Here is a 23,922-nt window from a genome sequence, read left to right as displayed (position 1 = left end):
ACAGAGCCACAGACCAGTGAACAGATTAGAGACTCCAGACATTAACCCAAATATATATGGCCAATTAAATTACCATAAAGGAGTCATGGACATACAATGGGGAAATGCCAGTCTCTTCAACAGATGGTGCTGGCAAAACTGGACAGCTACATGTAAGAGAATGAAACTGGATCACTGTCCAACCCCACACACAAAAGTAAATTTGAAATGGATCAAAGACCTGAATGTAAGTCATGAAACCATAAAACTCTTAGAAAAAAATATAGGCAAAAATCTCATGGACATAAACATGAGTGACTTCTTCATGAACGTATCTCCCCGGGCAAGGGAAACCAAGGCAAAAATGAACAAATGGGACTATATCAAGCTGAAAAGCTTCTGTTCAGCAAAGGACATCATCAATAGAACAAAAAGGTATCCTACAGTATGGGAGAATATATTCATAAGTGACAGATCCAATAAAGGGTTGACATCCAAAATATATAAAGAGCTGACACACCTCAACAAACAAAAACCAAATAATCCAATTAAAAAATGGGCAGAGGAGTTGAATAGACAGTTCTCTAAAGAAGAATTCCAGATAACCAACAGGCACATGAAAAGATGCTCCACATCACTAATCATCAGAGAAATGCAAATTAAAACACAATGAGATATCACCGCACACCAGTAAGGATCGCCATCATTGAAAACACAAACAACAACAAATGTTGGCGAGGTTGTGGAGAAAGGGGAACCCTCCTACACTGCTGGTGGGAGTGTAAATTAGTTCAACCATTGTGGAAAGTAGTATGGAGGTTCCTCAGAATGCTCAAAATAGAAATACCATTTGACCCAGGAATTCCACTTTTAGGAATTTACCCTAAGAATGCAGCACTCCAGTTTCAAAAATACAGATACACCCCTATGTTTATCGCTGCACTATTTACAATGGCCAAGATACTGAAGCAACCTAAGTGTCTATCAGTAGATGAATGGATAAAGAAGATGTGGTACATATACACAATGGAATATTACTCAGCCATAAGAAAAGAAAAGATCCTACCATTTGCAACAACATGGATGGAGCTAGAGGGTAGTATGCTCAGTGAAATAAGCCAGGCGGAGAAAGACAAATACCAAATGATTTCACTCAAATGTGGAGTGTAAGAACTAAGGAAAACTGAAGGAACAAAACAGCAGCAAAATCACAGAACCCAAGAATGGACTAACAGTTACCAAAGGGAAAGGGACTGGGGAGGATGGGTGTGAAGGGAGGGATAAGGGCAGAGAAAAAGACAGGGGGCATTACGATTAGCATGTATAGTGCGTGGGGGGAACAGGGAGGCCTGTGCTGCACAGAGAAGACAAGTAGTGATTTTACAGCATCTTATTATGCAGATGGACAGTGACTGAGAAGGGGTATGTGTGGGGGACTTGGTGAAGAGGGGAGCCTAGTAAACATAATGTTCTTCATGTAATTGTAGATTAATGATACCAAAAAATAAAATAAAATGAAATAATTAAAAAAATAAAGAGCTCGACTCAGTGTTCTTGGCAGAGGCAGAGATGCTAATTCTCAACGTACCCACAGGGAAAACAAGCCGGGTAATAAACCCTTTTCCCCCAAAGAACGTTTTGCTGTCAATTTCTTTGGTCACATTGAATCCACAGCAAACTTGTCCAGGGATGAAACCCATTGGCAAGACACCTGATCTTAAGAAATCTCTACAGCCTTGTCAAGGTTAAGTCTTCTTCATACAAAGGCACATAGTTTAAATTATTTGCAGAGTTGTGAGTCCAACTAGAGAGCCAGAAACTCCTTACCACACAAAGAAAACAGAGCAGTAAAAAAATTATTCCAGCATTATTACATTACTTTTGGGAAAGCACTCTATAATTCATGGATGAGTCACTGCGGAAATAAAAATGTTAAATAATGGATAGGACTGTAACTGAAAATCTTGAGAGCTAATTACCCTAACTCAAAGTTTCTGCTAACTCCTACAGGAATATTAAGGCTACACTGGCAGCAATTACTTAACCAGATGAAAACTATTACAAACTGTGACCCAGTTTGTAGAAAAACTGTATAGGTTCCATGCTCCTTTCTCTTCTCACAGCAGGTTATAAAGTGCATTTCATACTTCAAAAGTTGTTATATGATATTATCTGCACTTATGAATATCTGCCATGATTCTAATTCAATTAACATTTATTGAACAGCATACTTATTATGTCAGATACTCTTGTCTATAATTTTTATACACATCATCTCCTTTAATGTCATGTAACTGTCACAACAACCATAGAAGCATCTTCTCTACTTAGCAGTTGATAAAACGTAGATGAAGACTCTGCGCTCTTCATATATAAGCACTGGTTTTATGCTGCCTAACTTGGAAAGAACATTAATTAGTCAAGTATTTCTCATTCCCAGAGGCACCTAACCTGGTTATATAAATCGGGCATCACAATCAAGGTGAAGTCTCTTAGAGCTTAGAGAACTCCATTAGGAAAACTGACAAAGACAAAATCAGACAATTTTAGAAATAAGACTCTCTAAAGACCACCTTGACCAACTCTCTGGGTTTTACAGATAAGAATATTGAGTCCAAAAAGATCAAACAATGTGCCCATGGTCATACACCTAGTTATCAAATTGGCACAGCCAGAATCAAATGAAAATTCAAGTCTCTTTTTTTAAAATTCAGTGCCTATCCACTACACCAGCGATTCTCAGGCTCATCATACCCAATGACCCCTCCTCGTTTTGTAACAAATATTTTGTAATGTACCCTTTACTAACCTGAAATAGAATTCAAAGATAACAAGCCCACCCTCACAGTCAAAAACAAAAATTAATGTAATGCTTTATGAAAGAAAATTAAGAGTTTTCTAACAAAATGATATGTATATTGATATGCGTATGTTGTGGCACAACTACACTAAGAAACATGCACTCGCTGACAGAGGCTGCACAGGGGGCTACACTGTCAAACAATGCAATGCTGCTGTTGAAGTAGCTTTCTAAAACACTAAGAACTAGGTAAAGTTCCAAACAAATCAAGATATAATGTTCCGTCAACTTACATAGTAGTCCCACTGCTGGAAAATTCAGTGTACACTAAAGCCATTCAAAAAATGTTTATGTACTTATGTACATTAATGTGGCCTAGGCTAATGTCATTATAAACAGATTTTTCACATACACAGATTTCTGTCAAGACATCTGAAAATTGTATGGAATGAGGGAGAATTTTTCAATAAACAGGGCTATCCTAAGCATTACAGGGTTTCTAGCAACCCTAAGCCCCTACCCTAAATCCAAGAAATGTCTTCTGCATCCAAGTTATTCTAATAGGAAATGTTCCCACAACTTTCCAACAACTGAGAAGCAATATACTACATCTTGAAAATAAGTACCTATTGTGGAAATTAATAAAAGGAAACCTTAGTGACCCAGCATTGGGAGGCCAGCAGGGGAAGCCCTCACACCCACCATTCCTTGTAAATCTCAGACTCCACTGGAAGAGATGGATGCCATACTGTTTTAATTACATTACTCCCCAGTAGGAAGAAGGAAGGTTTACACCTTCTGCCCAGAAACAGCCAAGCCAATGAGAAGCCATGATACTTTGGATCCCCCAGTTGCTCCAATGGATTTTTTGCTTAGAACAGCTGTCCCCTTCTCTATAAAAGAGAGTTAACTGCTCCCTTTTGTTCTCTGGACTTACCTGTGGTTTTGCCATAGCTTGCTTGTCTGGACTGCAAGTCTTTGCTATTCCTGAATAAAACCTGGTTTTGCTGGTAAAATAACTTTAATTTTTAAGGTTAACATTATCATCAGAAATACCAAGAGAAATTCAGGAATTTATCCACTGCTATTTAAGTAATTTCTTTTTAACCTGCTTCATCTCTTGAAAATGCTCTGTACTATATGTAACAAGTTTTCATAGAGGAACAAAAAATATACCTCATGAAATTACAGGAGAGGAAAAACTGGAAACACTTATTGAGGTATGCTTCTCTCCTAAGAATCTGGCACCTCTTCTAAGTTCCTATGTCCATGAAAAAGAGCCACATGGCAAGAATAAGTTAGTAATTATTCAGGTTATCAAATCTATGAAAATTAATCAAAACTAAGAAAATTTTTTGAATATATTCTTCCAATTTCTCAGATTTTAAATATTACATGACAACAGTCTTCACTTAGCTCCCCAAAAAGTTTTTCTTTGAAAATAGAATGAATGCCCTAGGAGGCTTACAATAGAAACACAATGCAACTGTGTAAAAAAAAAGTTTTTTTAATACTATATAAAAAAAAAAATACTTATCTATGATAAGCTAATCAAAGCAGTTTTACTTTCATTTTAGTACCATTATCTCCCACCAACAACAGGAATATCTGACACTGATGTACAAAGAAAAAATTAAATTATATGTAAACACCTGTCCGAAACTCTACTCCAAATAAACTATAACATGCCATTACTTATATCTTTTGACAATGAAAATACCTGAATTATAGACACATTACAACTCTTCCTAGATTTCACAAAATGTGTAAGAAAAGCTCAATATAAAAATGAAGACATGGAAAAATATTTCCTTCAGTTTTGCTTCCAAAATACTGTGAAAATGAAAGACAAATGAGAATCTGTCACAAAAATTTACAGTGCGAAGGAAAATGAAGAGGTTAACTGGACCAAATCCCTGCTTCAGGGGAAAAAAATGTACCGTGTAATAAACAATGACCACCTGTACAATACTTACTGGTTGCTCAACTGTAACTACTAGCTAAGACAATCCACCCAAGAACCCCTCTGAGGACAGAGAAATATATGCAACAAGCAGCAAAGACCACCATTGATCTCTCAACCTTTGAACAAGTTCACCAGAAAAATATAATAATACAAACTGGGTGCTCAATATTTGTTAAATCAACAAATATTAAATATTAAAACTAGCATTTAATAATAGATTAACACATTTATGGCTTGGCAGAAAAAGGGTGGCATCTCTAATCACAATTTGTTTCTGAGAATGCACAACCAAAAAACATTTAACTACAGGTCTCAAATCAGGATTTTTTATTCAATGCCCATGAATAAAATCATTCCAAAACTTTGAAGAAGTCCCTTCTCAGCTTTCTAGAACAAAGAAGATTTCTCCTATTATTTAATACTGTCTGGGCTGATTTTTAGCCAATTTGGTTTTATCCAGTCTTTTCCCATTACTCACTATTACTGAAAAAATAATTTCCTAAACCATGGAAAAGGTGGAAAAGCTTTGTAGGTATAAGATCATAACATTTTATTATAACATTGAACAGATAACAGAGGGACATTAATTAAATAATAATCTTGTCAAGACCCTTAGCAGTAATCTTTTACCAGAGTCAGAAGACCTTTGTGAGGGCCTTCTTGCCTAGGACATTTTACTGCAGTCAGTCAGATGACTCAGGTCTCTTTGCTCAACTAGTATCTTCAAAGCAGCATAAAAAGCTCCTGCTGCTTGGTAACATATGATGAATGTCTCAGTGAGCTCCATTTTAATTTAAAAGACTGAACTGACAACTTATGATTATTCAGACTTGGGTATATGGCTGAATTTTTCTCAAAAAGTAATCAAACTAACCTTCCACTATTAAGGCAATAGCTGACAATGTTTCTTGATAAAGTTTGAACTTTAAAGCAAAAATTAGAACTCAGGAAAATTAGTATCAGCCAGCTAGTGAACCTGACAGCTTACCAATACTTAGAAGACTTTTCTAATGAGCTAGGAAATTATGTTAATGAATGTGGACTTTAAAAATTTGTCTAATGAAATGCGTCACCTCTTGGAAGATCAGTGTAATTCAGTGAATCCGTATTTTCCAAATGCCCAATACACAATGTGATAAATGCAGGAGAATATGTATTATTCATTTACATCCTCTACATGTAAAAGATCTGTTCAAGTGCAAGATAGATCAATGCATTTTAATGTTATAAAGTATGGAAAGTTCACTGATAAAATTTCAGATTCCACATTGCAACTAACTTTAAGAAACTATGACTTGCTGATGAAAATGTTCTAAAACTGGATTATGGTTATAGTTGCATACCACAGTAACTGTTAAAAAAAAATCAGTGACTTGTATACTTAAAATTGATGAATGTGCTTCTCAAAATGATTAACTCCCCAACAGGAACATATCTATTTTACATTTGATTTCATTTTCTCAGGGCATTCCACATAGTGCCTTTAATTAACACATCCATTTCTGTAACACTAAAAAAGATCAAATCTATTTGGAAAATAGTCTAGAGTATCAATTTATCCACAATATTCTGAATAATCATTCATAATTCATCTCTATGTTCAAAGAGAATTACCAAAAAGTTAAATAGTCCAAAACAGATACCAGGTTTTAAGATCAGACTTTAAATGACAGTGAAACAATTAACAACCTCATGATTAAATTCAAATAATAATGGCTTTCAACACATGACAAATCAGGTTACAACCTAAAATTACAAAAATGTTAATTGTCACCAGTGTCCAGTAAGAAGAAATGACAAAACAAAGGTTTAAACAGGGTAAGTTTATCTTTTCGTCTTTTTTCACCTGAAATTCTCTTGACCCCTAAATTTAAAAAAAATTAAAAAATCAGAATCCTGAATAAAATCAGACTCCAAAAAAGAAAAAAAAGCACAAATCAAACTTCAAACTCACTTACCATACTATAATATTAAATAGAATGTACTCTGCTCACACAAAAACCCAATGAAAATGCTTTAAAACAATTATCATTAAGCTTCCAGCTAAACTCAACATACAGAATTATCACAAGGCAATACAATCAAAAAGATGTTAGTATGACAACATCTTGTTAGATGTTGATTAGAATAAAAAACATAAATCATCCAAAACCTTCATTCTGCAATTCAACTGGGTCACAGCTGGACGTTCATTCTTCATCACGAAAACATACACTAAAAGCCTTCCTCATTCGCAATTTAAAGAAGGAAAAAGAAAAACCCTTTCCTGTTAAAGCATATATGGTTTCATCTCTCCAACGACCAGTATTTGAGAGTTGAGTAACAAAAAGAGTATGAGACATAAAAACAGCTGGTATTTATTTTAGAAAGAATCTTCCTAAAAAGAACTCCATAATAATGAACCATATACATTCAGCAATTCTAAACAAATGTGTTTTTACATTTGATATGATTCTAGACCAAGATCTCTGTGGCCCAATCAGATCAAACATTTAGCCTGCATCTAAATCCCCAGTCTCAAATTGAAATGGTTTAATTTGTTTAAATATTTGTAAGTCCTGTTAAACCAATCTTCTTTGAAAATTGGAAAATTTCTGACCTCTGAGGGCTCTGGAGGGTATAATGAATGCAGAGTTTAATGAGGGCCCACTGCTGGCTCACTATAATCTATTAATTAGTATTCTCAGTTCTCTGTATCTCATTGCAGTGTTTCACTTTACTTTAAAATTGCACCCTTCGTTTTTTGGACTGAAGTTATACAATTTTAGGATTGTGTGGTAATTGCAGTGATGCAGGAAGAATACATTTCTTGCCAGCACTGGTGTTGAATTGGGGCAAGGGGCGGAATCTAGATAAGCGCATATGGCTTTTTGGAACCATAGTTGTGTGTACCATTTCCTTTCTACTGGGCTAAAATGCTGAGTCCCCACTACAGAATTTTCAGAGGAGTCAAATATTTTGTCCTTGAATGTAGCCTGATAATTGGAAATGATATTGCCATTGCTTTTTATACACACAGCTTTTAAAGTATAGGCATAATTAGCTGCCTCAATTATTTGAAAATGAAGCATGCAAATAATTGTTTTCCCTCATTTAAAAAAAATGGCCATTTCCCAGTTGCTTGATAATAAAAACTATCTCAGTGATAGGTATATTTTCAGCATCATCAGAAAGATACATTGGAGGCTAGCTAATTCAATGACAAATCCAGTAACCACAATTCAAATTCTATCAAGATTCACTTTAAATTTTATAAATGTTTATACACATTACATTTACATTTATATACACAGAAACTGTCGATCTATTCTTGAAAGGTAGAACCTTTAAAGTGAAGTGTTTTATTCATGTATAATCTTTACACAATACTTACAACAGATAGCTCAGCCACTTTTCAAATGCAAGTAAATTGTGATTTTTATTAACAATATATTTGAACTTGGATAGTATTTATGATGCATTATGATGCTTAACTGTCTTAATACATATGAAGTACCTCATAATCTGAGCACTGACATACCATCAGTATGTACTCCAAATTTATCACTCATTTTTACAAAATTAAAAGTACCTAATTTCCAACCCTAGACATACAGATATTGTTTTTCAGATCCATGCCACACTGACACTTTACCACATGACTAAATAAAACAAATTCTTTCCTCTCTTGATATTTACAATTCAACATTAAACTGTAAGAACTTTCAGAATGTACTATTATTTTATATTTAGGAATGATGAACTTTTGGTGTTATACTTCATTTTTCAACAATTAAAAATTAACTGAAGAAAAGTATTGCCCCATTCTGTCATACATTATCTGAATATTTTATCTTGTGCATAAATGATTCTCAAAATCATCTAGATGGCTTTTTTTAACTAAATATATCTAATATTTTAAACACCCCTTTTCTGTACACACATTCCTTCCACTGAAGGCCACTATCACAGTTAATGATTTTTATGTATAGAAGTCTGTCACAACCTTGAGGTGTAATATGGCATGAAACAGGATGAGAAGCACTGACTGAGCCCATGGGTCCCTTGTTTTTTTCCCTTCTTTCACGACTGAGCTCAAAAGTGGCAACAGAACCATCACAAATTCCCTATGCAGATGAGCAACAGACTAGTTTAAGGAGTAAATGTGCTAAATCCTGAAGATCCCAATATTGGATTATTATCAGAATCACCAGAAAAGCTTGTTTAAAATACAGATTCCTGGACTCCTTCTGCAGAGATATTTACTTAGTATGAAGCAAGGCCTGGGAATACATATTTTAAACAAATACACTTGTTGATACTGAAATACACAGACAGCACTCAGGAACCCTGTCCTTATTTTTAGGATCTAACACTGGGGTCTATTTTAATTATTCTCTTTCTTTATACATTTTTAAAGTCTTGAAGACTCAACGAACTTCCTAAGGCATACTTTTTAAAATATATTTCCTCTTTTTTAAAAAGACTGAGTCTGTAAAAGACTTAAAGACTTAAGTACACTAATAAAACATTCTGATTTTGTGTAATGACAAGCTTAACCATTGGTGAAGAAGGAAAAGCAAAGTAGTTTGAGGTTATGATATATCTGAGAAAGAAAAAAATTATAATAATTTCTAGTTATTTTGAAATCTGATTCAAATAGATTCAAGGTTTAGTTTTTAATTCACAGTGTACTATCAAATAAACTGAAGATTTTTAACTGTGATATAAGTTAAATTTAACTAATATATAGACATTAGTTTACAGACATTAAATATAATGATTCATGTATATATCATAAGGCTTTAACATACAGTAAAAATGTTAGTTTAAAAAGGTCACAATGTAACACCTATAACATTCCATTCATGCAAAATTTGTATGTGTGTATGCACAGAGATAGTTCATTAGGGAAAAACATAAAAATGTTAACAGTGGAATATCAAAGTTATAGAAGGGAGGATTTGGGGTAAATTTTACTTTATCTATGTTTTTCTGTATTATTTTTATGATGGGAAAAGAAGAAGCTACTTTTATTGGTGCAAAATTAAGTCTGGGGCTTTAGCACACAGGACAATAATACAACTAGAGATCTTCAGGTAACCAAAACAGTAGATCTGATGCCTGAACTGAACATTAGTAATAGAATGGTAAAACAATCAACAGAAAACTTAGATTTACTTCATCAGAGACAGCGATCATTTCTAATTCCTTCTTTACATCTTGGTATCATTTAAGATTGCTAAAATTCAGTAAGTTTATTACTTTCTTCGTAATTTTTATGAAATTAAATAACCCAAAATATAACCCAAATATACAGCATAATACCAACAATGAGGTAGCTACTTTAAAATTCTAAGAATACAGGAGAATTTTTTTAAGGAGACAAATAATTCACTCACAAGTTTAAGAAATTTCTGAAGGTCTTTTAAAAGACAAGGATAATTAAGATTTTACTTGTTGAAGCTTCAATATGATTTGTTCACACCTTTGGAGTCATATGAATATAACATGACTATGGCCAAAACACCAACTATAAACTGGAAGAGTACCAAAAACTAATAAATGAAATTTTCATAAATCTAGTAAGATAGTGCTTAGCTCTTGAAATGCAAAGCCAATAATTATACTGCCTAGTTATCTCTTTTTTTCTAGAAGCAACCAATCACACCAAGTGGCCTTTCTTCTACTTCAAATTTGAAGAATAAAATACCTAAGAAAAAAAAAAAAAGAAACGAAAGCAAGCCTCCAAAGTTCAATATTCATGAATGTCAAGGGTAAGAGCTGCCATTCACTGCTGGTACTTAATAATATTTACATCATAACAAATTTCCATTCTGTGCAGAAACCATACTGATTTGCTTGTGATTATTTTCTTTCTTTCGTCTTTTTGATTGACTTTTTAAAGATTTCTTATGGTAAATCTTATGCTCCATATAACACACAGTCCAAATAATTTTGACAACAGATCTCAGAGTGTGTTGCAAAATTATATTCTCACAAGAATTGAAAAAGGATAATATATGATGAAAGACAAGAAGAGAAAGAGAAGACAGGTAAATAAGCCAAGAATGGTGAGCAAGCAGACATGGCAATTAGAAAAAAATTAAGGCACAGGACCAAATCTGGAAAAGGCTGAGAAATGGAACACAAAAATATTAAAATAAGTAGGAAGAGAAATAAACCAAGAACAGAAAAAAACCTAAGGAAGAAAATGAAAAGAATGTCTCATTTCACGTATATCTATGAATTCAGTCAACAAAAGTAAATATACAGATAAAACTAACCTGGTTTTCCTCCTGCACAACTCTATACTGTTCCTTCCAAATAGTGATTTTGGAAGCTTCATCTTTCCGCAAGGCTCGTTCTTTCTTCAGCTCTGGGCTCCAGAAGGTCTTGATGCTATTCATAGAGGAACTTAACTTGCTCTCCTTTACTTCCACATCCTTCCGCAAGAGGTCATTTTCCCTCAATACCTCCTTCAGCTGCGTCTGCAGGTCCATAATTGTGTTATCTCTTGCCTGGCGAAGAGAGTGAGGGACAGTGGATGCCATACTCACAGGAGGGAGGTGATGCTCTCCAAATGCTATGGTGTCACTAGCAACCCCACTGCTCGCTATATTGGGGCTACTGCCCATAGCAGTCATCCTAACACCATAAGGCAGACGTCCCCCAGAACGGCCAAGTGTCATGGTGCTTTTAGGTGTTTCTGAACCCACATTTTCATGGTCGCTTAGGTACATAGGGCCAGATGTGGCATAGGCAGCATTTAAGGATTGGATATTCTCCATTGAAAGGGTCTTCCCACTGCCACCTCCAACACTGCTTCCAGAACTCCCTCCTGTGCTATTGGTTCGACGATGACCCAAGCGAGGGGAACGTGGAAGCCTAGGTGAACGCCCAGGGCTCTGGCTGCTCGGTTCCACCTTCCCAACTGAACGAGCACTTCCATACATGGCTGTAAGGTGAATTCAGGTGCCAGGAAAGGTGTTAAGAGAAAGTACAGTATGCAACTCTGTGAGGTTTCTCTATGGCTATAAGTCGGCTTAACACTAAGCAAAAAGAGCAGGTCCTCAGCTGCCCAGTCTTGAAGAAGTATCTTAGACCATTATCTGTAATGAAAAGATCACATGTTATATCCCCCAGCAGTAAACATTTGCTTTCTCAGATATTTTTCATTAAGCCAACTTACAATCTGTCATCAATTTATTCATGCATTAAAAATTTGTTTATAGCACAATCTATTTCATAGTAAACATCATTTAAAAAATATTTCACATCTCAAAATGGATACTGCAAACACTCAAAACATAACATGCAAATGGAGTAGAAAAAGAAACAAGAGGTATAAAGACTGGCAAGAAAAAGATAAAACTCATTTGAATATATGATTTTGAAACTGGAAAACCCAAGATGATCAGCTGACAAGTTAGCAGAACTAATAATAGAACCAACAAATTGGTCAGACATAAGATCAATATATAAATATCAGTTCTTTGTTATATATCAGTAATAACAGTGAGAAAATGAAATGTTAAAAATTCCATTCCAATAGCAACAAAATCATAAAAACACTGATATTAATCTAATAAAAATGTCCAAGCATTTTTGAAAAAAACTCGTAAGACTTTATTGAAAGAACACCTGAACAAAAGTAAAGTTATCCATGTTCATGGATGATAAGAACAATATAAAGGTGTCTGTTCCTCCCTAACTACTTCAAATTCCAATGAAAACACCTACAGGATTCTTCACATAACCCAACAAGCCAACTATAAAATTCAAATACAAGAGTAAAAGTACAAGAATAACAAAACAACTAAAAACAGAAGAAGAAAGATGTCCTTAAATAGCAAGATAAATTACAGGTCTATGATCTTTATTTGCAATGCAAAAATCCAAAATTCTGAAAGTAAGGCATTTTTTTTCATTTTAACCCATTTAGCAGCAAAACCTACTTGATCTGAAGTCACTTACTGTTTATATGTGTCCCATTTAGAGTGATTATTTATACACTCCACTGAGAAAACAATGTGTATGATTACAGGATACTGCCTAATGCCCTCAAGAGTATTATAGGGGGGAAAAAAGGCTGGACTCCAAAACCACATCTGACCCCCAGGATTTCTCATAAGGACTCACACAGCCTTTTAAAGCTATAGTAATTAAAACTGTACAGTACTGGCCCAGGAATAGAGTCTAAATTATATATGAGTTAATATATCCTAAAAGTAACAATTTGAAACAGCAAGAAAAAAAAATCATTGAATAAACAAGGTTTCAACTGATGCTCTTGGGAAAAAATTACATTATGAACTTCACATACTACACAGAAATAAAGTCTATGTACATTAAAGACGTAACTAGTAAAACTACGAGAAGAAAACAAGAGAATTTATTTGTGAGCCTGACTTAAGGTAGGGCTTCTTTAACAAAAAGCAAAAACCATAGAGAGAAAAAAAAAACAATTATGTCAAAATGACAAAATATTATATCAAAAAATACTATATGCAAAGATAAAGAAAAACCAAAAACTAGATAAAACTATATCTGACATCCAACCTAAGTTGGATCCATCATCAGTAGATGAATGGATAAAGATGTGGTACATATACACAATGGAATATTATTCAGCCATAGGAAGAAAACAAATCCTCCCATTTGCAACAACATGGATGGAGCTAGAGGGCATTATGCTCAGTGAAATAAGCCAGGCGGAGAAAGACAAGTACCAAATGATTTCACTCATATGCGGAGTATAAGAACAAAGGAAAACTGAAGGAATAAAACAGCAGCAGAATCACAGAACCCAAGAACGGACTAACAGTTACCAAAGGGAAAGGGACTGGGGAGGATGGGTGGGAAGGGAGGGATAAGGGTGGGGAAAAAGAAAGGGGGCATTACGATTAGCATGTATAATGTGAGGGAGGGCATGGGGAGGGCTGTGCAACACAGAGAAGACAAGTAGTGATTCTACAGCATCTTACTACACTGATGGACAGTGACTGTAATGGGGTTGGTGGGGGGGACTTGGTGAAGGCAGGAGCCTAGTAAACATAATGTTCATCATGTGATTGTAGATTAATGACACCAAAATTTTAAAAAAAACTATATCTGACATATGTATGAAGATCTGTATAGAAAAAAATATAAAGAATTCCTACATGGAAAATGCCAATTTGGAAAGAGCAATGGTCAGAGGGGAAGGGAACTTGTGTTGGAAGAGGAGGCTGGGAGGGAAATGTTTATGGAGGCTTAAGCTTCACTTACAAAGCTTTGAATTGTTTAAAAGGAAAATATGTTCATATTCTACAAGTACAATAAAAAAAATTTTTTAAATACACTATCACAGCTATCTACTTTCCACACTTCTCTCAAGGATAAATACAGAACTAAATAAACTACATCTCTGTCATTTCCCAGTGTTCTACCCAAGAACTGGCTTCGATCAAGTAACAAGTTTCAGCATACTAAATAATACTTTCAAAAATTCACCGTTACGTAGAATTGACTCATAAAAGTGTTTCTTCATTGAAAATGCTATCCAAATAAATCAAATGGTCAAAAATAAGATTTTAAAGGGGCTATATAATCCAGTCAAACTCAAACAGGTTAAAGCTCTTCAGAAATATGAATAACTGGCAGCCTCATCTCTGTATTAATGATTCAGTAAAGACTGTATGGGTAACAACAACAAGGACAAGAACTAGAGCCCAAACCTTCAAGGTTCCATCTCAGAAACAGCAATAGTATATATACCAAGTTGAGAAACTACAATATTGTTAGTCATATTAGGAAATTCCTTCCGAAGAGTAACCTAGCTCATGAAGTAAAAATTTCTTTTCATGATTAATCTGGACTGTAAATCAGCTGACAAGAAATAATCTGCATATTACTATTTGAGTGAATTCTATGTCAAGATCAAAGAGAAATGCAAAGGTTTTTTTAAGCAATCTGAATATTGCTTAAAATAAGTCATTCATTATCCAGAATCCCTGAATGATTAAAAGCAACATTTAGTGTTTACCATTGTGCAAAGAACTTTATTATAAGATTTAATATTTATAAGCCCCCTATAACACAGGTCCTTGTCCATCTCCATTTTACGAAAGAAAGTGAGACATATATGTATTAAGTGACTAATCTGAAGTCACACAGCTATTAAGTGGTAGGGTCAATATTTGAATTAAGGCACCTATTTCTGAAGCCCTGGAGGCTCTCATCAATTCATCAATACCTATCACCATCATCTGCTGATGTTATTATTTCAGCTGTCCATGTGATATTAAAGGCTTCCATGTTCTCAGGCAAGTGCATCCTACTAACCTAGCACTGCAAACCTAAACTTCAGGGCACATCTTAGGTTTTCCCAGGTATAAAGCTTAAATAGTCACACTTATCTTCCTACTAAGGAGAAAGTCTTTTTTAAAAGATGGTGGGCAAAAGAACAAGAAAAACTAACAAAATAAGGAATAATAATTTAGTGTCCAGAATCATGCCATCAGAACTTTAAACTGCCACATTTAAGAAAAAAATACTTTTGTGCAGAACTCTATTTTCATGTAGTCAAGTAACTAAACTATGCTGAATAGGATAAGATGTAATAACAAAAATGCACACCAAGTTTTCAGCATTAGCAGGTGCACTCTAGTGTTCAATCCCTTTCAAATCCAAAATGACATCTGCATGTGGAGTCTGTTATTATCAGAATTACATTCATTTATATGGCAAAAGAAGGAAACTCACTGGCTCTGTCTGAACCTCTCATACTGGCTTTTTAATCTCATGAGCTTTAGGAAAGAGAATGTCTTAAAAAATTAGTTTATTTTAAAAATATGCTAGACACACAATTACAAAATACTAATTCTTGGACTCTAAGTGGCTGACAAAAAGGAATTCTGAGCAAAAAAAGTTACACAGTATGATCTTATTTTTAAAAAATTCTACAACTAATCCATTATGACAGAAAGAAAATCAGTGCGTGCCTGAGGATGGGACTGAGGTAGGCATGGATCATAAGGGGGTAGGAGGAAACTTTTAGTGTGATGAAAATGTTCATTATCTTGAATGGGATGATGGTTTCACAGGTGTATACATATCAAAGTTTATCAAACTATATATGTTTAACATGTTCAGTTTATTGTACATGTGTATATACTATAATAAACTATGCCACAGAAGTTTGAGAACATCATTTCCCTTTCCAAACTCCCTTGCCCTTGACTGATCCGAAAGATACACCTTCACTGATTATATATCTGGAATCCTGATTGCTACTGGAGAAAATCATGCAGCTCTTCATTCTGAGTCCAAAATGTTGCCCCAGAGCCATACAAGTACCTTAACTTCCTATCCAATATTCTGTTAGCTCCCTATGTAGTATCTGCCTGTCAGACAGAACGCAAGTCTTCTGGGTCAGAGACAAGAGAACTTTATGCCTCACAGCACAGCAAGCACTATAAGCATCATACTGCACTGGCTCCCAAACTGTGGATTTTATCCCTAAGCCCCTGAAGGTGACTGAGAGGGGCCCAGACAGATGCTACACAGGCAGTGGGTTTGCATCACACCTGATGAACATTGCATCTTAAGAATTCACCACTTTTACAGTAAGCAGTAATCCTGCTGTCCCAAGAGGGCACATTACTTTATCCCTACAGGAGGGTTGCAACAAACACACCCTGAGAAATGGCCCAGGTTAAGAGCACTCGGCCTTGCATTCTTAGCATACCCAGAAAGGTGTGCAGGAAAGAAGAGACCAGGACTCACACTCCTGACAAGTATTTGAGGTAATTTTAAGGTACGTCCATAAATTCTTTGACACTCCTCCTTCAAGAGGGGAAGCAAATTACTCTCTCAATGTGGACTAGACTTACTAATTTGCTTCTGATGATGTATCACTTTCAAGACAAACTCATGAAAGACACTGGGACTTCTGTCTTGGTCATTCTCTTGGATCCTACACTCTGGAGGGAGCTAGCTACCATGTTGTAAGACTATTCAAGCTTCCTTACAGAGAAGAGCCACACAGTGAGGAATGGAGGCCTCCTGAGAACAACTATGTGAGAAAGCTTGGAAAAGGATCCTCCAGCTCCAGTCAGTCCTTCAGATTACCACAGACTCAGCTGACATCTTGACTGCAACCTCATGAAATACTTGAGCCAGAACCACCCAGCTACATTTTTCAATAACAACTGTGAAATGTTTGAGTTAATTTTAATCCAGAAAGTTCTGAAGTAACTTTTTATACAAGAGATAATAAAGTACTGTTTCCTGAAACTTTTGTTTCAGGTGTACATATGCATATACTGTGCATACTGGATCACAATTAAAATGTTTCTTTCTACAGGTTCTCAACAATTCTCAACACCACTGCCAGAATGATCTTCTAATACAACAATTTTCCAAGTGGGTCAGGAACCCCCGGGGGTCCCTAAGACCCTTTCAGGAGGCCCATGAGAGCAAAACTGTCCCCATAATACTACATTATTTGCCTCTTTTACTGTACATTCTCACAAATGTGTACATGTTTCCCAGAGGTTACCTGACAAATGGTATTATTCCACTGACTGTTAATGGAATGTGTGCCTATGTACTCATATACCCTAAAAATTTCTGTGTTACTTTCTAGTAAATTAATAGTAACAGATACAACCTATATAAACAAAGCTATTAATTTAGGGTCCTCATTAATTTTTAAAGCATAAAGGTATGCTGGAACAAAACAGTTTAAGAACCACTGCTCTAAAATTTAAATATGACATAATTGCTCAATCATACACCTACATACTTCCTTTGGTGGCCCCCCAAAATAAGAATCCCAATTCCTTGGCAGTGCATATAAGATCTGTCATGATTTGGGCCCTGCCTACCTCTCTAAAGGCAGGTTACTCCTTAACCACTCTCTTTTTCCACATGATAGCCATCATAAAGTACCTGTAATTTCCTGATATACCATGCTGCTCCCTTGCTTCTATGACCTTCCTCTTCCTCATCAATTGGGTAACTACTTACTAGTCATTCTTCCAAATTAAGTTTAGTAGTCTTAATCCCACACAAACCCATAAATCTCAGTCTAATTTAGATGCCCCACTTATGGAACCAGGGTTTTTTTAAATAATGTACTTACTATGTTTTAGTTAATTACCTCCTTGAGGCAAAGGAATGTCTTATCTCCAAAACCTAGCACAGTGCCTAACACAAAGTATGCAGTAAATGTCTGCTGAATCTACAAGCTAACCAAGCCCAAGTAAGATTAAGATAGTTCTTATACATTCAGAGGTGGTAGTAATCTTAAAATTAGTTTATGGAAATTGCAACTAAATGTAATGAATGGCAAATATAATGAAAACCTTTTTATCATTTCCTGCATGCTAATATACTTTTTTCAAAACCTATAACGCAATTCCATAAAATTGACAGGCCTTCTCTGTATGTACTGTTAATGTATTTTTATCCTCTAACATTATGCCCTAAAAATCACGAAGAAACTTACTGAATGGCCAAGATTTCAATGAAAAAAAAACTGTTTTTGCATGAGAACAGGAAATTCTCTAGTTAAACCTTAATTCCAAGACAACATAAGCTCAGTAAGAACAGACTAATGCCTCTCATTTTCTAAGAAAAAAGATAAATAAAAATTCACACACACATGGCAATCACATGCAGAAAATATCATGCCTATGGATACAAATGTGCTCTCAATACTGAAAAATCTCTATTATCCATCAAGTTAATATTATGGCCAGAGACCTATCAAGTACTTAAAATGAGTTTTCTCATACTCTATTATTCTGAGTTTTTAAAAACACTAACAAAGATCAGCACAGCATTTAAATCTTTGCAAGTCTGCCCAGATTTATGTTTTTAAAAATTTCCTAAAATCTAACAAGAACATTACCAGAAATTTGGTTTACCTTAAACATGGTGTTTATTAGCAACATAGTTCTACCATCAATTCATATTTCCAAACTACCATAAAAAATTACAATTTTTAGAGCTTTTCTATTTTCACCAAAGCATATGCTTAAATTAGAAACAGAACAGCCTGAAAGCCTCAAAATACTTGGTTTCCCTATCAAGAGAAGGTACAACTGCTTCTCAAAAAACAAGGTCAAGAAAACTAAAATTCAGTTTTGGTGACATATATTTATAACAAATATTTTTTTAAATATATATAAGATAAATCAACATTTAAAATGATTAGGTTTATTTTTAAAACAAGTCTTTTTTTTTAAACTTCACCAAATGAAGGTGAATGTCAGAAGTTAAAAATACAATTCCAAATTATGAAACATGAGTACTCAGAATACATGGACATAGTTTTTATAATACCCTCTTCAACAGTATTGCCCTTTGTACTAAACATATTAGTAACAATACACTCAAGTATTAAACCAGAGCAAGTGTATAAAGGTACAGTGCACAAAAGTACAATCCAGAGACCTTAAATACATTTCATCTTAACAAGCACCATCTGAAATAATTCTTATTGTGCTCCTGAGGCTTAGTCATGTAGTGACAAGCAGGAAAGGTTGGGGCTGGTTCATTTCCACTATTTAACTATATAGCTTTCAACAAATGTATGAATCTCTTAGAGGCTCAATATACTCATGTATGAAATGGACAGAGTATCCTCTTCAAAGGATGGCTAAAAAGATCAAATAAGGAAGAAATTTTAAAATATCTGGTTCTTGGTAGGTTTCAATAAATGTTAGTCATTACATTTCCAGAAATTTATCTTACACATTTTCACACAAGTGGGAAAACTGAGTAAGAATAAACTTCAGAATTCTCTGAAATAACAAGTCATAAATTATATAGCCTATATAACTATGGAATACTGTGTAGCTATTAAAAATAGTAAGATAAGTCTGTATTACCAGTAAGATAAGTCTGTAAGAAAAGAGATACAAGATATACGAGTTACATTTTAAAATTTATTAAAAAAGAGGAAGACAAGAACTCCTGGGAAAGGCGGGTTTTTACATTTTTTTCTGCACTGAGGTTTTAACATGAGTAAGAACTATTTTATAATGTAAAAGGTAACTTTAGGACCAAACATATATATATACATTTCATTTTTGACAAAAGTGCAAAGGCAATGCAGTGGAGAAAGTGAGGCAATTAATCCCCACCACAACAGGAATCTGAACAGTACATTTTCATGACCACCACAGTCCACCCCTTGCATTGCATAATTACTTCCCCACACAGGGACATGAAGCAGCTTCTCCATGATTCTCACAGGCCTCTGTTCATGAGAGGAATCATAAACGAGGAAGATTACTGGAACAAACTACAGCTGCGCTTAATCTCAACACAAATGGTACTCATTTTCTCTGTCCTCTACCATTCTGAACGGCACTCATCCTGTTTCCACCTCAGCAGGTCTTGTGGCTTATCTGATGACAACCCAAACTATCTTTCCTGAGGGGCCTACACTCTACAATCATATTCATCTCAGGCAAGGGCTGCTGCACATGTCTATTCAGTTAATATGGGGCAAGGGAGTAACAGAAAGTGCCCAGCTGATCACCTAGGTTCTATTACATGTATTATTCCCTGTCCCTATAATGCTCACAATAGTGGAAAATTATAATCTAAATGTCCAACAATGGGTACTGCCTACGTATGTTCAAGCACAACTATAAAACAGGTTACTATTTGCAACTGTTTGAATAATGTCCCCCAAAAATTCATGTCCACTAGGAGCCTCAGAATGTGACCTCATTTGGTAAATAGGGTCTTTGCAGATGTAACCAAGACGAGTTCATACTGGATTATGGTAGACCCTAAATCCAATGACTGGTGTCTTCCTATGAGAACAGAGACTCACATAAGACAGACCACATAAAGATGGAGGGAAAGATGGGGGTGATGCAGCTGTAAACCAAGGACTGCCAGGAGCCACCAGAAATCAGGAAGAGGCACTGAGGGATTCTCTCTAGAGCCTTTAGAGGAAGCAAGACCTAGCCTGCACTAATTTTGGACTGCAAGCCTCCAGAACTGTGACAGAAAAAATTTACACTGTTCATTGTCTCCAAGTTTGTGGTGATTCATTACCACAGATCTAGAACACTAATGTATCATCTCATTATAAGTGATGATGTGGCTCTATACTTAATTTAAGAAAAAAATGTTTGTGACCTATTGTCAAATCAAAGAGAAAAAAGAAAAAATTATGAACAGATTCCACCTGAGATTTTCTTTTTAAGTTACAACTCTGGGTAGTAAGATTATCTGCTGGTGATCTCACTTTCTTTCTAAGCCATAATTTTTGATGTGTGAGCACATACTATTTTTGTAATCAGATCAAAAGAGTAAAACTATTCTGGGGATGGGTGGTATAAAGACATCTAAAAGAAGTAGTACTTGCCTACACAGCCTTGCCTCTTTCCAATCTACCGATGATTCTTAATTCTACCTATCAACCCATCATATATAAGGGATATGACACATAATGGCAGTTCATTTTGCTAGATATTCTCAAATAAAGGGTGGGGGACATATTAGACTTCAGAGGCCAGAGGATCATTTTTGATAAAAGCCCCATATTCTAATGCCCTCTTTCTCCCTCCACGGCGCACTGAGAATCAATATACATTGTATGCATTTTCATTTTGTTTCAGCTTTTTTGAGACATAATTCATATACCATAAAATTCACCATTTTAACACGCACAATTCAGTTATTTTTAGTACATTCACATTGTACAACAATTCCACTATACAACTGTACAGTATTTTCATCACTTCCTCTTTCCTGTTTGCCAGACCCTGGTAAACAATACACTTTCTGTCTCCATACATTTGCCTACTCTGGACATTTCATATAAATGGAACCAGACAATATGAGACCTTTGTGTCTGGTTTCCTTCATTTAGCATTCTGTTTTCCAGGTTCATTCATGTTGTAGCATGTATCAGTACCTCATTCCATTTTATGGCTGAATAATATTTTGTTATATAGATACTCTACATTTTCCTCAACCATTCATCAGTTGATGGACATTTGGGTTGTTTATATTATAAATAATCCTACTATGAACATTCATGTATAAATTTTTGTGGACATTTGTTTGCAAGTCTCCTGGGTATATACCTAAGAGTGAAATTACTTGGGCAACATAAAAACTCAATTTTAGCTTTTTAAGGAAATGCCAACTGTTTTCTAAAGCATCTGCAACATTTTACATTCTCAGTGGCAGTGTATGAGGGTTCCAATTTCACCATGTCCTCAAACTTTTACTGTCCATCTTTTTTATTACAGACACCCTAGTGGGTATGAAGTGTTAACTTATTGTGGTCTTGATGTAATCACTTTTAATTTGAATGATAATCTTTAAAACATTATAAGCCTATTTGGAGCCAAATATATTTGGTATCCATTTTTCTATTATGTGTTTTTAATATATTTAGTCTATGACACTAAATATTACTAACAAATGAGTAATACTTGCATGTAGTAATAAGAATCCAAACAATAAAAAGTAGAAAGCTGCCAATATCTAAAACACAAGCAACAATAAAAGCTGACAAGGATGCAGAGAAAGGGGAACCCTCCCACACTGTTGGTGGGAAGGTAAGCTAGTTCAACCATTGTGGAAAGCAATATGGAGGTTCCTCAAAAACCTAAAAATAGATATGCCAACTGACCCAGGAATTCCACTTCTAGGAATATACCAAAGAAAACGAATCCCAGAATGAAAAAGACCTTATGTACCCCTATGTTTATCACAGCACTATTTACAGTAGCCAAGATATGGAAGCAACCTAAGTATGCATCAGTAGATGAATGTAGGATAAAGGAGATGTGGTACATATACACAATGGAATATTATTCAGCCATAAGAAGAAAACAAATCCTACCATTTGCAACACCATGGATGGGACTAGAGGGTATTATGCTCAGTGAAATAAGCGAGGCGGAGAAAGACAAGTACCAAATGATTTCACTCTTTGTGGAGTGTAACAACAAAGTAAAACTGAAAGAACAAAACAGCAGCAGACTCACAGACTCCAAGGGACCAGTGGTTACCAAAAGGAAAAGGATAGGGAGGGTAGGTGGGGAGGGAGGGAGAAGGGGATAAAAGAGCATTATGATTAGCGCATATAACATAGGCGGGGGGCATGGGGAAGGCAGTATGGCACAGAGAAGACAAGTAGTGACTCTACAGTATCTTACTATACTGATGGACAGTGACTGCAACGGGGTGTGTGTGGGAGGACTTGATAATATGGGTGAATGTAGAAACCACTATGATGATCATGTGAAACCTTCATAAGATTGTATATCAATGATACCTTAATTTAAAAAAAGTAGAAAGTTTTCCCCTTCAGCCCTCTTCATTAGGATAACCACTTTTGACCATTCTCCTTTTAATTCTACTGACTGCCTCTATACCTTTAAATTATTTAATTTTTTCTTCATAGCATTTATTACTACATAATATGCAATTTGTTTTGTTTAATGTCAGTCTCCTTCACTGGAACGAAAGCTCCATGAGAACAGTAAATTCTCCCTGCAGGTAGTCAATAAACATACATTAAATGAATGAGTATCTATTTCTTGATTCATCTAAATTTTTAAATACATTTTGAGTCTCTCCCCATAAAAGATGAGAAATTTTGTTCATAACCCCCAATTTTTGTGGGGTTACCATTTAGTTTTTCTAATGGCTGCTTTTATAATTTTAACTAATAGACCTTTCTTATTTCTTCTTTTTTCACCACCAAATTAAGCTCTTAATCTCCTACCACCCATCTCAAAGATGAATCTAGAGTTCCAATATACCCAACTACCTCATATTAATCACCTAAAACTATTACTTCTACATTGTATAGATGACATTTATTTTCTGACCTATAATTGTCTTCTTTTGCCCACAAATCAATTCTAAAAACAGAAAGCTATTAAGTAGTTCACAATATGATAATGTAAATATTACACATTGCAGAACCAGGTAGTAATTGGACTATGCATAATTCTGTTTGTTCCCTTCCTAGGATTTACTACAATTTATAATTATCTTCTTAATGTGTTTTGTCTATATTTCTTACCACACCATAAGCACTATGAAAACAGGATGTTTATACACACACACACACACACACACACACACACCCTTGTTCATAAGTGTATCATCCAGAGCCTTACTACGATACCTAGTATATAGTATGCATTAAATAATTCAATGT

At 35.1% G+C, this 23,922-nt stretch overlaps 1 protein-coding gene across 16 annotated transcripts in view; it reads right to left on the bottom strand.

The window, feature by feature from the left end:
* Positions 1-23,922, bottom strand: part of ERC1 (ELKS/RAB6-interacting/CAST family member 1) — a 724,558-nt gene that overhangs the window by 674,016 nt on the left and 26,620 nt on the right. For 15 of the 16 annotated variants that reach the window (XM_073222497.1, XM_073222500.1, XM_073222503.1 and 12 more), the window contains exon 2: positions 11,012-11,836. The exons of the other annotated variant lie outside the window; for it this stretch is intronic. In XM_073222497.1, the coding sequence (XP_073078598.1) occupies positions 11,012-11,680 (669 nt within the window). In that variant the 5' untranslated portion in view covers positions 11,681-11,836. The remainder of the gene's footprint in view (positions 1-11,011; positions 11,837-23,922) is intronic. 16 annotated transcript variants of the gene reach the window in all.

Source organism: Manis javanica, chromosome 15 (assembly GCF_040802235.1).
Source record: "Manis javanica isolate MJ-LG chromosome 15, MJ_LKY, whole genome shotgun sequence".
Taxonomy (NCBI): Eukaryota; Metazoa; Chordata; class Mammalia; order Pholidota; family Manidae; genus Manis; species Manis javanica.
This window is presented reverse-complemented; position numbering and strand designations above follow the sequence as displayed.